The 15,258-nt window shown below is 42.4% G+C and overlaps 1 protein-coding gene across 1 annotated transcript in view; it reads right to left on the reverse strand.

Moving 5' to 3' along the window:
• Positions 1–706: 706 nt before the first annotated feature.
• adgrb1a (adhesion G protein-coupled receptor B1a) overlaps positions 707–15,258 on the reverse strand; it is a 116,507-nt gene continuing 101,955 nt past the window's right edge. Inside the window, exons 24-31 of the mRNA XM_076105404.1 lie at positions 13,362–13,460; positions 8,756–8,927; positions 8,204–8,299; positions 8,063–8,102; positions 6,084–6,745; positions 3,347–3,382; positions 2,953–3,111; positions 707–901 (exon numbers count right to left, since the gene is read on the reverse strand). Of these exons, the coding sequence (XP_075961519.1) occupies positions 707–901; positions 2,953–3,111; positions 3,347–3,382; positions 6,084–6,745; positions 8,063–8,102; positions 8,204–8,299; positions 8,756–8,927; positions 13,362–13,460 (1,459 nt within the window). The remainder of the gene's footprint in view (positions 902–2,952; positions 3,112–3,346; positions 3,383–6,083; positions 6,746–8,062; positions 8,103–8,203; positions 8,300–8,755; positions 8,928–13,361; positions 13,461–15,258) is intronic.

Here is a 15,258-nt window from a genome sequence, read left to right on the forward strand (position 1 = left end):
CTTGTCACTGCAGGGCCGACCTAGCCCCTTCAGGATCTCGGGGGATAAAGCGGTTGAGCCAAAATAATTGGTGTGAGTTGTAGGGGAGGGGGGTACTGCATTGAGGACCACATGGGTGTATGCTTGGTAGTCTGCCCCATTCCTTCCTTTTCTCTTTCGAGATTGATGTTGGAGAAAAACAAAAACAAGTCCAGAGGCATCTCGAGCCGTATTAAACAGCGTCCATCATGACAAATAGAGAGCGGAAAAGTGACACAACGATACTCTCAACAGTGGGGAAAAAAAGAGACATAATCATGATTATTACATTGTATTCATTTAATACAGGGGTAAACAATGCATGATTACCTATGCTTTGCTGCTTATTACATGGCTATATGATGCACATATAGTCGCTGAATCTGCTACCATGGCAATCTGTCTACCATGTGAGCCAATGTGGTGTCTGACACCACATACCAGAAGATGACCAGAATTTGGCAGACAGAAACACCGTCCAAACATCAAATGAAACAACATAGAAAGACACGCTATTTTCCCGTTCTCGCTAGAATTGGTTGAGTTAATTTCCCTCCTTCTCTTATCACGTTGTCACAGTGGGCTTGAGTAGATATCCAGATCAGGGCAGTGTATGTGGTGTGTCAGCATGTTCGTCTGAGAGGATTGGAAAACGAAGGAAGTTGTGGGTGTGATGTCGGAATCTTGGTCACACCTCCGTCTGAAGGTCCATGATCTCCTGGCCCACCAGAGGAATGGTGGCGCTGGTCTTCTCCCACTCCACCGTCTGCAGCTCCAGAGGGCATGCTGCCACTGTCTCCAGGTCCTTCCTGACCCAGGAAGGGGGGGAGTGGGTCTTCCTGATACCCTCCCATGCCCTCTTACTGGGGGTCTGCTGCTTGTCCTGATGGGAAGAGGACAGAGGGAAAAAAGGCTTGTTTTCTCAGGAACGATACAATATGTGATGTATTTTAGAAGTTATATTGTAAGTTATTTTGATGGACCTACTTTACCTTGCTCTGAATTTTTTTTATCTGTCTTCCTTAGCAATTTTCAACACTTCTTATTGGGTATATGCATAAAAAGCAAGCTACATAGAGTAATAAGGACTGGGATGCAAATATGATCGTAGCTAAGGCACATCCTCAAATCACATCTTGAAGAAGTGAATCTCTCTGCCTCTTACATCAAAATGTTTGGGCTTTTTGTCCTTGGGTAGAAGCTAATGCTGTGTGATTCTGCAGAGCTATCACAAATATTTGATTGGGTCCTGACACTATCTGTGTCAAATTGCTGCACTTGATCTGTGAAGTTGGACATGGCGCTATGTCAGAGAAGACCTGCCTCCAAAGCTGTGAAACAAATGGAGCTTTTGTAGCAACAAGAAATAGAAATCATCTGCTGCCATGGAACGACCGCAGCTACAAAGCCAACATGGAACCCCCTCTTGTACCTGCTGTTGGTGACTTTGTTAAGGGACATGTTCCCAGCCAATCCAATCCCAAGGTTGGCTGGCTTTATCTCTGTAGCAATGGTCATTGAGTTTGTTGGGTATGGTAATATGTAAACCGGTTCTCATTCCCAATTCGCCAAGTACTACCACTTGGTCAGTGGTCCTCAGTGTCTGATACAGACTCAACAAAGCACCCTTTAGCGTCTGTATGAGACGCACCAGGCTTTCAACTAACTCCAACGTAAACCCATCCATGTCATTATCAGACGTTCAGAGCACCTAACGTGGTATACGGAGGTAGAAAGTCTGCGTAGGGAGGGTGGGTAATGAGGATGGATGGGTCAAACAAACCCTGCACTTTGACACAGGAGACTGCTGTCTGTGTCCCTTGTAAAACCAAGTCAAAGTGGACTTATTCAATATCAGTATTGTTGTTTAACTTCTGGACTTCACTAATGCCATGTACCACGATCTTTTACGAAACCTAACTCAGCGGTTTTGTTTCTAAATTAATTAATATTGCATATCTACTTGAAACACATGACACATAGATGCAGATAGTCAAAAGAATAGACATTTCTTAATATATTACTTTTGAAAATAATCAAACCTAAATAAGTTAGCCTTTGTGTCGGGTATCAGAACCTCAGCCTGTACTTATCCAGAGGCTACGCTGCTAGCCCAACACATAGCTAGATTATATGTCTTTTGAGAGGCCTTGTTATGGAACAAGCTATAATAAGGTATGATTTGGAAGAGCTTTTAAGTATTTGTCACATTTGGAGCAATCTTAGAGCCCATCGGCTATCAGTCTGTTGACTGATTCTAGGTTTCTAGAGCTGGTGTAGCAGCGGATATCCAGGCCAAAACTTCCTATTCAGAGCACCGGTCATTGTTTGTGTTCCGATTAGCAACTTCAGACCACTACTACTAATAATTACGAGGTGACGTTTACGACCGGATTGTCTCTCAAGTAGCCAGTTTATAGAAGATTACATTTTTAAGCTAATAAAAAGCTCAATTATTGTCAGAGCCAGAAGGGTATTCGGCCAATGTGTTCCGCCTCTTCTGCTCTCAACACGTACTGTTTATCTGCATACGACAAAAGCCCGCTCAAATGTTATTGGTCCATTCTAATCGGACTAATATCTGACTACAAATGGCAACCAGACACATCCGATACCAAAATCATGTTGCCTAAAGAATCTGTATTCATTATACAGATATCTGTTTATTTCATTTGTACTTGGCAAAATTTGTAGTTGTAGTTTGTATGCTCACCCACAACTACGCCCCTTGATGTCCCCACAGCTAATTTCTCCTGGCATTAACATTGTAAGCAGATGAATAATGCAATCTTTAAAATGGCTGCATTAATAATTAAACAGGAAACTCCACTCGAGTGTAGCGGTTTATGCTAATGATGGAAGGAAAACAGCATTAGATATAGGAGAGGAAGGGTTGGGGGGGGGGGCAAAACAGAATAAAGTTAAACTCTTTACACTCATGTTGGTCTTGTCGCTGCTGGCAGAGGACACACTCCATCTTTTGGCAGCTTTGGCGTCAACAGGTGGAGATTCTCTATCCTTGTCTGCACTGTGAATCTTCCTGTTCAGGTCCTGAAACATGTCCTGGTGGCGTTTCCGGGTGTGCATAATCTTCTACACAGGGACATTGCACGTTAACGTACAAGGTAAACAGCACAGGCTACCATCAATCCTACTTCACCCCCTTTCACATGTGATGTCTCGAATCCCAACACTACAGTCACACCCAAGCTTTAAATAAATCTGATGAATGTATGCAAGCATCTAGAGGTCTGAATAGCTAAGAGACATCAGCTTTTTGGTCTAAATCTAAAATAAGCTCTGTAGGAATCAAAGACACTAAAATTACCTCAAAGTCAAGCTCTGCATAGCGTGATTTTCGTCTCTGGGGGGGAGATGAGACAGAGAGATTAAAGATGTGTCTTGATATCGTTTGCCTTGTGAGCACGCAAATGCTCGAGTGTTTTTGAACTCTTTCTTTGTGTATCTCCACGTCGGCCAGTCAACAAACGGGTGTTTCTGGGACGCAGAGGAGAGCAGTGTCACGAGGGAGGAAACAAGGTTTGCTGCTGGTCATTCTGACCCTGTTGGCACAAGTTTGCAGTTAACAGATTGCGACCGAATGACCTTTAAGTCCTCCGTCACGGAGTGGGTGAAGGAAAAGCTGACCTTCAGGCTGCTTGGTTGCCGTGGCAGCTGCCTCCTCGCTCGGCATCATGGAAGTGTGTTTTGGCTCCGAAGTGAAAAAGACACCAGCAGGCAAATGCCACTGTGTCGTCTCATCTTGCACTAGGAGCTGAGTGAAAACTAACCTTTTTAAAGATGCTTTCCGTACATAGGGCCAGAAAAAACAGGCTGGGGTACTTGTTGTTATGCAGTGTTTGTAATGAATGAAATAAGAGGGCTGTTATCGTATTTTTAGCATCAGAGAGGGAAAGACCTAAGCATGCAGGACATGTAGCACAGTGCTGCCCTGTGGATACCTAATTCATCTAATGCTCCTTTTATTTAGTTGTTGTGAATTAATATCCAGTTTATTAACATGTGGCTCCCTAGCCGATCATCCGTGTTAATCATTTCCTCCAACACAGAGAGTGGGCTAAAGCTGTGTTGGTCAAACACAGCCTGTGGCACATTACATGGCAAATAGAGGATTCTAGAGAAAAATAAATACAATGTCAATGGTAGCTATAGTGTTTCTATATGAATGGCTGCAGTACATGTATGCAGTATACAGTTTGCAAAATAGTAGATGGTGAACCAAGGAATAAGCAGGCATAATATATGGGATCAGTCACATTGATTTATGGATAACAAAAGAAGCAGAGCAGTTCAAATGTCCCTCTGTTGAGAGAGTGATAATAAAGATGAGAAGAAAGGAATGTTCACCATGATGATACTGCCACCATTTCTCAAACAAAGGCCAGTATTCAAATGTTGTAATGGCATTAAAGTTGTAAACATAGAGAGGGGTGGAATTACTAACTACAATGGATCTCATGTACAATCAGAATTGAGTCCACAGTACTACTTCAATCAGTATAGCAACCCTTCAAAATGAATACTGTTTTTATTCACTCGTTTATTGCACTCACTTCTACTTGACGCTTTTTTGATTCTGTCAATGAAATTAACCACTTCCTGCAAATGTTTCACATTAAAAGCCTTCCAGGAAAGAACAGGATTGTGCCCTTTAATGTATTGTGTAATGCCAGGTTGAGACTACACAACATTCATGTCTGTTAATATGGTCACAGTGTAAGATTAGGAGTCACGAGCAGGAGGTCTTGGTGGATGGGTGGTCAAACAAACAAAGGATGTCACTAAGGAGACTGCTGTTTGTGTCCCGTGTGTTTGTGTCACTGTTGACTAATTTTACCTGAGTTTGGTCACATACCTTTTGTACCTTACTTAGAAGTACTTATTTTAACCCAAATTACAATCTTTTTCTAAACCTAACCAAGTAGTTTAGCTGTGCAAATAACTGTAAAAACTAAGCAAACATGGACATTTTTTATGCAAACAGACTGTCTACACGTAACGAGCGTAAACTCTATGTATTCCTGTGAAAACAGAAGTTGATTTTAAAAAGACACTATGCATGTAAGGAGTGTAAACTTAAACGCTGTACCTGACACGTCCAAAACCGACACTAGAAGGGCACCTAGAGTGTGATAGTTTGAAGCCTAGGGACACTGACCAAGCTGCCATATTTGACAAGTTGGGAGTGAGAACATGTTGTACACATTTGTTCCCAACCAATCATAGCTTGTCGTCTTTCATGAACTACATGATGCTATCGAGAAGGCAGTGCTAGCGACCGGATTCTAGAAAGAAGAATGTAAACGAACAATGGCATCCGAAGCGGTGTGTATCATACGGGCTTACGTAACCTAAAACAAGAAAGAAAGGACAACTGTGACTTTTCCTCTGTTTCACAGTTCTACCTCGCAGCACCAACAACATCATTCCTCTGTCGCTTTGCCGTTTTAAAGCAGAAGAGTTCTTATTGGTCGACAGAACAGGTCGTGGAATGTGTCATTCCACACGTTAGTAGGGGTGACCCTGAACACTCGTCTTTTACTTTTTTGACCGCTAATTTCACAGTCGGATTGTTGAAGCGATGGTAGGCGCACGTTTTTTGCTCCCGTCTCCCCACGTCTATCAGATTGAGCTATTATGGGGCTGGTACTGTGTCGTCTGAAAGCAGCGTAACATCTGTGCAGGAAGTGTTACGTTTTTTTGACAGAAGTTTAGAAGTACTATAAAAAGAGAAAGTGAGATCAGCAGAAGGATCAGTATGTGATTCTGTTGTAATAGGAATGGTACTGTCTTTAATAGTATCGTGAATTTATCAAGACAAGTAAACGAGAGTAGAGTTTGCATAAAAAGCAGATCAGAGAACAATGAGGCTTCTTTCTAAAAATAATGAAATACTCATCTCTGATATAAAGCAGTTTCAAAATAAAGGCCTGGTTGGTTGAGAATGTATGGTGAGCAGTAATAACACAACATGCATGTCTTTTTTTAAGTATGAAGTGTGAGGCTGATAAAAAAGAATATGCTGATCAGTTTGGTGGTCTTACCTCCAGTGAACTCATGGACAGCGTGGAGACGGTCTCACTCTTGGACATCACACCGGAGTTTCCGGAATCTCCCCCGTCACACATGTTGTTGGCTACCTGGGAGTCTCTGGGCATGTTCTGCAGATTGTGTGCAGGTGAGTCTCTGTCAGAGCACGACACACTGATCTGCTCGGCAGGCAGGCTCTTCAGCCCGAAGCCAGGCATTGGCTCTCCGTTGGCAGGGTTAGCCAGGTGAATGAGCCTGGTCTGAGGCAGCTGCTCAATGCCGATGTTATACTTGGCCGTCTGCTCCTCTTTGCCCTTGGCCAGTTTCAGGGTGCCTGTGTTGTTGGTCGGCAGGATGACGTAGCCCGGACCTTTGCCGGTGCCCTCGGAGCTGCTGCCCTCGCCGTTTCCTCGAGGCAGCTCTCCGTCTAGCTGCTTGAAGAGCTCGCCATCACAGATATAGATGGATTTGGCGCCCGGCAGCTCCGTGCTGATTCCCTTGGCGGGGCCCTTCTCCCTGCGCAGAGTCAGAGTGTGGCTGGTGTAGTCTGCCACGTTCTGGAGGTGAACCTTCGCCATGCTGGCCGGCATGGTGTTAAAGTTTGAACCCTTCTGAAGGGTGAGGGTCGCAGAGGAGGCCTTCTCCTCCCCCTGGAGAGAGGAGCGCTTCGTAGTGCCTGCAGGCAAAAGAAAGACACAGTTGGAACATGGCTGGATTTACCCGCTTGGGGGCCCTGAGGGCCCCTGTTCCCATTATCCATTAATATCACATGCCTCATGTTGTCTTCAAGTAATCACATTAAATACTAATGTATTTAATAAAAGACTCTGTGTAAAACTAGATTTTGATGCAGGTGTTCTCAGCCAGACAGCGTCTCAAGGTAATGACGGATGTAGAAATTCTCTTAGTTATTTACTGCAAATCTTCAAACAGTTAACTGGGACCTTTGGGGCCCTTGGGATCTGGGGTCCTCCAGCAGTTAAGCTATTCCGACGCCTTAAGAGGATGGACTGGATTCATACTGGATTCTGCTTTAGTAGTTCAAATGTTTTGAGGCAACATTAAATCTGTGCCAGTGTCACCATTGCCACTGTCACTCTGTCAGAGAGCACTGACAAGTCGATTTTACAACTGTGACCAAAACAATCAAAAGTGTCAACCTTCAAACACATCTCAGTCAAAACCTGCTGAGTGTTCGGAAAAACGAGACCGCAAGAAAAAACCAATGTTTGTTAAATCATCTCTACAGGGAGAACACGGCTGAATCCGGCTTGTCTTGACCCTGTGACCCAACCTCATTTCACTAGAACAACTGCTGGCTTATGGCAGCATGCGTATCCCATACCATGGCTGAACAACATCAGACAATGCTCTATCTGCAACACTAAATGTCTCACAATCTCTTGCTGCGCTCCCCCATTCTTACTTGACATATAAAAAGAACAACAAACAATTATCGCTCTCTGTTCTCTTCTGTCTTTTCTCGATCAGGCGTGCCTGCGTCTCAATAGCTTTTCTGCTCCAGATGCTTTTCTTGATATCCTGTCTCGAGAGATAATCAGATTTCTACTCCCAGCGGATATCAGAGCAGAGCCGGTATCTGATGCGGCACTGTCGGGACGGGACTTAATTATACAGCGGCAGTGTAGGAGAGACTCCGACAGCCCTATTTATCTGCATATAACTGCTCAGCACACGTTCACCCCCCCCTCCCATCAGCCTGGTGTAAACTGCCTTATGCAGCAGTAATGTGCTGTATTTCTTGTCAAATCGGCTCCTTGGCGAAACGGAGGCTGCTGTGATGTTGATTGTAAGACACAAGTGCAGAACTGGGGGGGAACACGCCTCACATCTGTTCCGACTACGTGTAGGAATTATAAGCAGTCAAAATACAAAGAGGAGGCACAGAGAGACATCTGTAGCTTTCGAGCAGCGGTCCCCAAAGCCGCACACTCATACATACGGAATCAAACGCGCTCTACCGGGAGCTTACCTGGTCTGCAGGCCATATCCACGTCTTTCTCAAAGTCAGTCTGAGGACAGAAAACAATACATATTGCAGTCAGTGTACACACCCTGACCAATATTGAATAATAAATCCTGAGAGGTAAAAATAGCATATGCATATTCATACCATGAGCTGGGCGTGGCCATTCTGGAAAGATCCTCCTGAATCTCCATTGCCGTCCTCCTGGCGGTCCACCACCCGGCACTTCACCGCCTCCTGAACCTGAAGCAAATCACGAGTGTACAGATCATGATCTCTGCACTGGTGTGATGCATCAATTCACAACACACACTACTGTGAATGAGAGGGCAGCTCTTGAAGCGAATGTTCATTATATAACAAAAACAGACGTATTAAGTCAAGCGAACAACATATGTTACTCGTCTACACTTGTAAGTAGTCGGGGTGTCCTGATGGTGAAACGACAAGCTGAAGTTCATGGGGGTTCATTCAAATCCAAATGGCTCACCCCTTTGGAATGCCATGGCCACTGCACCCCCCCACAAAGTGTTGATTGAGTGAATGGCCAAAGAAACTTGCATAGCAACATAACCATTCATATACGGAGTTCTACATCACTGTACAAATAATCTCAGTGGGAGGTGGGAGATGTAAAGCTTCAAACTAAACCAAGAAGCGGTAGCCTACATGTATAAAGTCTGCGGTGATGGGAGGTACCTCTCTGCGCAGGATGCAGTGCACCATGACAATGACGAAGCCTTCCAGCGAATCAAAGACAGCAAAGAGGATCTGGAAGAGCGCAGAGCGCCGGTCTGTGATAGCGAGGACGGCTGACATCCAGGTGAGAGCCAGTAGGGGCAAAACCACACAGGAGCTCCACAGTGACGCCCTGCAGGACGGGAGGGGAACGGCAGTCAAGGACAGCATGTGTCAACCTCGGTCAACATGGCACAGAAGTCAAGCCTACAATGTCTCTAACAGATATTTCATATTTGTCATTAGCTAAGACAATTACATGTTTAACATCTAAAGCAGGCTTTTGATATACAACAGTTCCAGGAGATAAACTGGATGTCTGTTCTTTTGTAACTTAAATAAATAGCACAGCAGAGAATCTTAACATAATCTTTAACCAATCTGCTTGATAACCTGATAACTGCCCATGTTGGCAGCAGCCTTCAGCTCTAACCATGCGTAAATACATAACGTCACAACAAATAATTGTGCTACTATCACAAACAAAAACATACATCCATTATCTGCAGATATATATGTTGATAGTTCACATATATTACATGCATGTATGTTTAAGATGGTTCAGTCAAACCATAGAGTGCCACAGGAGAGAGAAGGAGGAGGGATGGTGAGCAGTGGGGGAAAACAAGTGTGATGAGGCTGAAACAGAATGCAAAGACAAACAGAGGCAGAGCAGAGGAGGACAGAGAGACGGAAGAGGAAGAGCCCCTAGTTTTGCTCCCACTTTGCTGTTCTTGTTTTTTCTCTCTCTGAGTCATTCTATGTTCTAATGTGCACATCAGGAATGGACACTCACTCAGATCACCTGACCTAACCTATTCAATGGGTGCTAACATTTATTTGAAGTTGGATAATATTCCATTAGTGGAATAAAAGTACTTTACTCAAGTAACATTCTACGGTACATGCAACAATGGAATAATACTATTATCATAAGCAAAAGTGATGCATTCACAAGTTTGCTTTCAATTTAGCATATTATACATTTCCACAGCATTAATTACAAGAACCACGTCATACCAACCACTCTGCTGCTCTGACTTGCTCTTTGGAACACAAATACTCTTCTCAATCACTCTTTCCAATTACTTCTAGGTTTCTTTTTTTCCGATCAGTGTTTAGCTGTTGTCAATAACAACTCATGCAGCAGTTTCACATTAAAAGCCCGGAGAAGAGAGCGGTTTTGGCCCTTCAGCTGCTAGAATGCTTTCTAAGGTTTATGTGTGAAGGACGCGTTGATTTTCATTGACAACAGCTTAGCACCGAACAAAAAAACTCAATCAATCAATCAATGGGTATATAAGTAAATAATGTCATAGCTGGTCTAAGAGCACAATTACTCTTTAAAATGAATAAATGAACTGAAAGGGCACACGGCTCTTATGCTGCATTCATGTCACATTCAAATGTCCATTCTGACCTAAACTATTTATGAAGATATCCAAATAGTGACTATGACGAATATGTGAGACAGGTGAGCACATGTTCCCTTCATGACATTACTAATCAAGCCATGATGATACAATCACTACAAATCAGGCACTAATGGAGACTTTAACAATGTTGCTGCCGATGAGATTTCAAAATATAATACTATGAATAAAATATAAAATATAAAAAGCCATTGCAGCCAACCACTCAGACTTTCAAGGTTTTGAAGTAATTGTCATGAGAATGAAATAGGCCGTGTCCAAAATCACTGACTACTCAGCCGCTATCTAGTGCACTGTGTAGTAAGTTCCCTATTGTTTGTGCTGTCTGGATGTATAGTGAGAATTATCATATCCTATAAAAGTATCCCACAATGCATCGGGGCAAAATAGTGGACAATGATATACCTATAAACCATCATGCTGAAGTAAAAAAGGCAGACGGATGAGACGAGAGAGCAACGCGACTGAGACACATAATATATTTAACGTGGGTCGAGCACCACAACACAAACAGCCACAAAGTACTTTGTATTTATGAATATGCTTATTCACCCCACAGTGACAATGGCAGCATATACTGCTTTGCTCCTTTCGTTCTTTCCTTTCACAATAAAAGCCCTACACATATAGGCTGCATCACTGTTTATCAGAGGAACTTAAATTCACTCAGATCATCTCGATAAAAGGCTACTTAACAAAAGAGCTCATTATGTATTTATCACAAAAAATTGATGTCTGTATTGATCATGGATGGTCCATCAGTCGACGTTGATCTGGCACGTTGTAACTGCACGACATCAATGACATACACAGTGGAAACAACCTGAGTAGTGCCCGACAGTGCGTTTTCACTTTGTAGATGAGCTCACTATATCACACTCGACATGGAACTCCCTGGATAGTGAGTAGGGAGTAAATGATTTTGGACACAGCCGTAGTCTATTTCTCAGATTGTCTTGTTCAAATGCTATCAATGCATCACATTTCCTATAACTCATCCTCATTTGCAATTGATAAGGTATTCTGGAAAGTAAAATTGGATTTGGACAAATGTATTTCTATAAACTTACTTAGTTAACGTACTTAGTTACTTTCCACCTCTGGTATGAGATAGGCTACACAAATGCTGATGTTGGTCATTATTTTCTTTACTTGATGTGTCTCATGATGTAACTCCTGTTTCAGAGGCTTCTCCACCCTGCCCACAGTAATACTCTGGAGGACATACTCAGCCAAAGTTTTGATATAAAATCGGTTAGTGTTAAAAATGCTGAAAATAGGTACAACGTATCAGTACTGCTGTAAAAAATGGAACGAATGGCTGAATCCTCCCTAAAGGATAATCCAAGTTATTTTCGGTCCGCACATTATGTTCCATATTCAGCGTTTATGACCAAAATGATTTGACTGTAGCCCAACAAACGTCTCTATTTGCAGGGAGATCTGTTCTCCGATACAATCCACTGGACAGGAAACATTAAGTTCGAACAAAAAACGTGATGACAACACTTGTGTTTAGATTGGAGGTGGATTTAGGTGTTGACGGTCATATGGCATAATGACATGTTCTGGCAAATGAATAAGTAGCCAACATCAGCAACCTGTACCAACGCTAAATCCAGCTTTTTGCATTAGTATTAAGCAATATGCGCATACGCAGGCTTCATTAAGGAGATGGGGGAAAGAGTCTTGTCTTTTGGAGTAACGAAACAAGACTTGTTCCCGCCATGGGTGTATGAAGAGAACTGGGTACAGCGTTGGAGGCCACATTAATTCCAGTAAAAGTTGCTCAGTGACACATGCAGCAACAAATGTAATGATAAAATGACATAAACCTTCCAGCGAACTTCCGCATCCATCGGGCCATTGAGCAAATTCCTTTAACTAAACCTCCCAGACATTCAGTCTTGGGCTCATTCATATCAACACATGCAACTATTAGTGCATTTAACAACCATTAGGACCTAATGATTTAAATAAAGGCCATTCAATTGTTTGTACTGGAAGGTTGATTTACCTAAAGAAATATCATCTTTTCTTATATAATTCAGGTAAAAGACTCTGTAGTCATCATCGGACATAATAAACCTGAGCATAATGAAATCTGGTCTGGACAAAGATAGAGGACCATAATGCACTGGGAGAATGATTAGTATATTTAAAACTGTTCGGTATCCTACTGACGTAGATCAAGAACAGATAATACATGGATTGAGCAAAAGTTATGAGCTGGCAACAACAAAGGTCATAGAACCAATATCGGGACAGAAAAAACACATAATTAGAATGGTTAAAAGATACCATCTATTGATTTTGAGTAAAAGTGAGAATAAATATAAATATATATGTATATACTGACTAACTCTAGAGTGAAAGATGTGCTGCATTGTTAACACCTTAAACTCTTTCCTATGTTGCAGTCGTCACAGCCACTAGCCAGAACAAACAATATGTGTGAAGTGTGTGAGCAATGTCAGATTACAAATTATGACGTGAAATGATGAGTATTGTTCAGTCACAGCTATTTAAAACATAGAGGAGCTATTCAGAGGCTGTTTTTGTGGAATGTAGCGGAGAGCAAACAAAAACAAAAAAATAGGCAGATCCACCATCAATTTCTATAAAAATGATGATTCTATTAGCACAATAGCAAAAAAGGCCTGGGTTGATAGTAATGTAAATGATCCATCTAGGCACTCATAGATCACAGTAACACACACGCACACACACACACACACTCACACACACACACACACACACACACACACACACACACACACACACACACAAACTGACAAATAAAATGTATTGCTATGTATTGCCTCTATGCAAACATGACCATGGCCTCCACAACATGTGTTCCAATCAGCCTTGTGACTTTGATGATCAAACACACACACACACTCTTATAAAATCGTCCATCAGATAATTATAATTATTATATACATATATACAGTGAACACACTGGCACAACATCTTCAGGAGCCTTTCATTCTGAGTGAGACCCTGCCTGCCAGGGCGTCAGAGAGAAGAAAAAATGACAAGAGGAAGTGAGGGAGGAGAAGGGAGGTGTACAGTAGAGGAGAGAACAGAGGCAAGGAGTGAGTTAAGGAAAAATAATTAGCGGGACTAACATGGCGTTACTGGTAGCTGTGGTGGAAACGTCAGCCGAAGAGATAACTCCGCACTTGGCACATTTGAGCGTCATATTGTACAGTGGCACTGTCATCTGACTGCAAAGTCAAATTAACACGCTGTAACATAACACAAACAGATACAAATGCACCCTACACACACACACAGACTCGCACGGATGCGCATACCCACGCCGGGCACGCACAAACAGTCACGCATTCAGTGAGTCACAGTGTTTCCTCGCACAATCTCTCTCTCAGGGCTACAGTCCAACCGGTGCTGTGTGTGAGTGTTTGTTGTTTTGGTTTTATTTTTTTTGGGGGGGATTACCTGTGTGTGACTCTGGTGATAGGGGAGGTGGGGCCAAGACACATGGTGTCTGATTCTCTGATGACTGCTTTGATTGGCCTGAAGGAACCGAGAGTCCTCTCTGCCTTCTCGGCGTTTAACCTGCTCAACCATTGATCTGCTGAAAGGCTTAATCTCAACGCCTGATTTCGAGCATTCCGCACGCCGGGTGAGGAATTCCACCTCTGCTGCTCTGATTATGATGATGTGCCGGATGTGCCTCACCCATGGACATCTCAATTTGTGCTAACTGCTTTTTACGGGCAATGCCAAGAGTTAAAGCAAAAGGTTTTACGCACACAGACACATTTCAAACACACGTGCACAAGCAACGGGCTCCGTCAGTCGTTTCAGTCGCCGTTCATAAAGGAAACATCCTTCCAAAGGTTGTAATGAAAGAGTTACATAACATCAATATATTCAGTATATAACAGGTGTTCATTTCTGACAAGCAATTAGGTTACTAATAAATTCTCTGTGTTTCCTCAACTAGCAATTCCCCCTCCAATGGAGCTGATGGTATGATGTAGGGTCCTGGAAGATAAAGTCAAGTTCATTTTACGTTTACTATATAGACAACTTTAAGTGACTGACAGTTGCAGCACTGAATCATCAGCATACAATTTGTTATAAAAGAGATCTGGCTCTTTGATTAAATGTCAAATTACTCACGAAAGTAATTGTTGAGATCTGAGAACATTGCTGAAAATAATTTTACCAGAGCAAGAGACATGAGTGTTCAGACGGTCAGATTGAAGCTAAAGAGTTTACAGTTCTTCTTTATTTTCTCCTCCAAATAAGCTGAAGTAACTCTTGTTGCTGTTGACGTTAGAACGCTCCTGTTGCTGGTCCCATCTGACCTGTTCTGAACAATGTCACCACCAGATCAGCAAATTACTTTGCTGAGTAAATGTTAACATAATAATGTTAAAATAACAGAAAGAACCAATGGTCAGAGCAACGGAAATAAAACCTATGTAATCAACTGTAGTCTTTCTTTGAGGAGAGAATTCAGCTACAAACCTGAAGAGGCGTTAGTTTAAACCAAAATAAAACAAGCTATCACTGCGAGTGCTGCGAACACTGAGAAAGATTACACTTCATAGAAACCTTCTCCTAATATTCTTATAATAGCCCTTTGGCTTTTGGGTACATTTTGAATTCGGTAACTATGGTGCAATGTTTTGTATCAAATTGCGACGACAAAGTAGCTGATTAGCATTTTCTCTTTTGCATAAGTGCCAGACACTCATGGGCAAAATAATGTTTCCAGCCCTTTGTCATACCAAACACATGATTTCTCTAAAACTATGTAAAAATAATAAAGATCAATGTCCATACCATAAGCCTGTAGCATCACTGAATTATACAGGAGACAACTGTGTTTCCAGATACCTTTTGTCACCATGCATCATTCTCATGTCTAATTCATTCTCTAGTACCCTAAATGTCACTCTGAAGACATTGTGGTTGTGCACATTGACACCAAAACTTGATGTTCACTATTGAATCTCAAGATTGCGAAGGCAATTCAAAAGCCCTTATGAT

The sequence above is a fragment of the Anarhichas minor genome, unplaced genomic scaffold (genome assembly GCF_050575085.1).
Source record: "Anarhichas minor isolate MPS153535 unplaced genomic scaffold, ASM5057508v1 ptg000032l, whole genome shotgun sequence".
Lineage (NCBI taxonomy): Eukaryota > Metazoa > Chordata > Actinopteri > Perciformes > Anarhichadidae > Anarhichas > Anarhichas minor.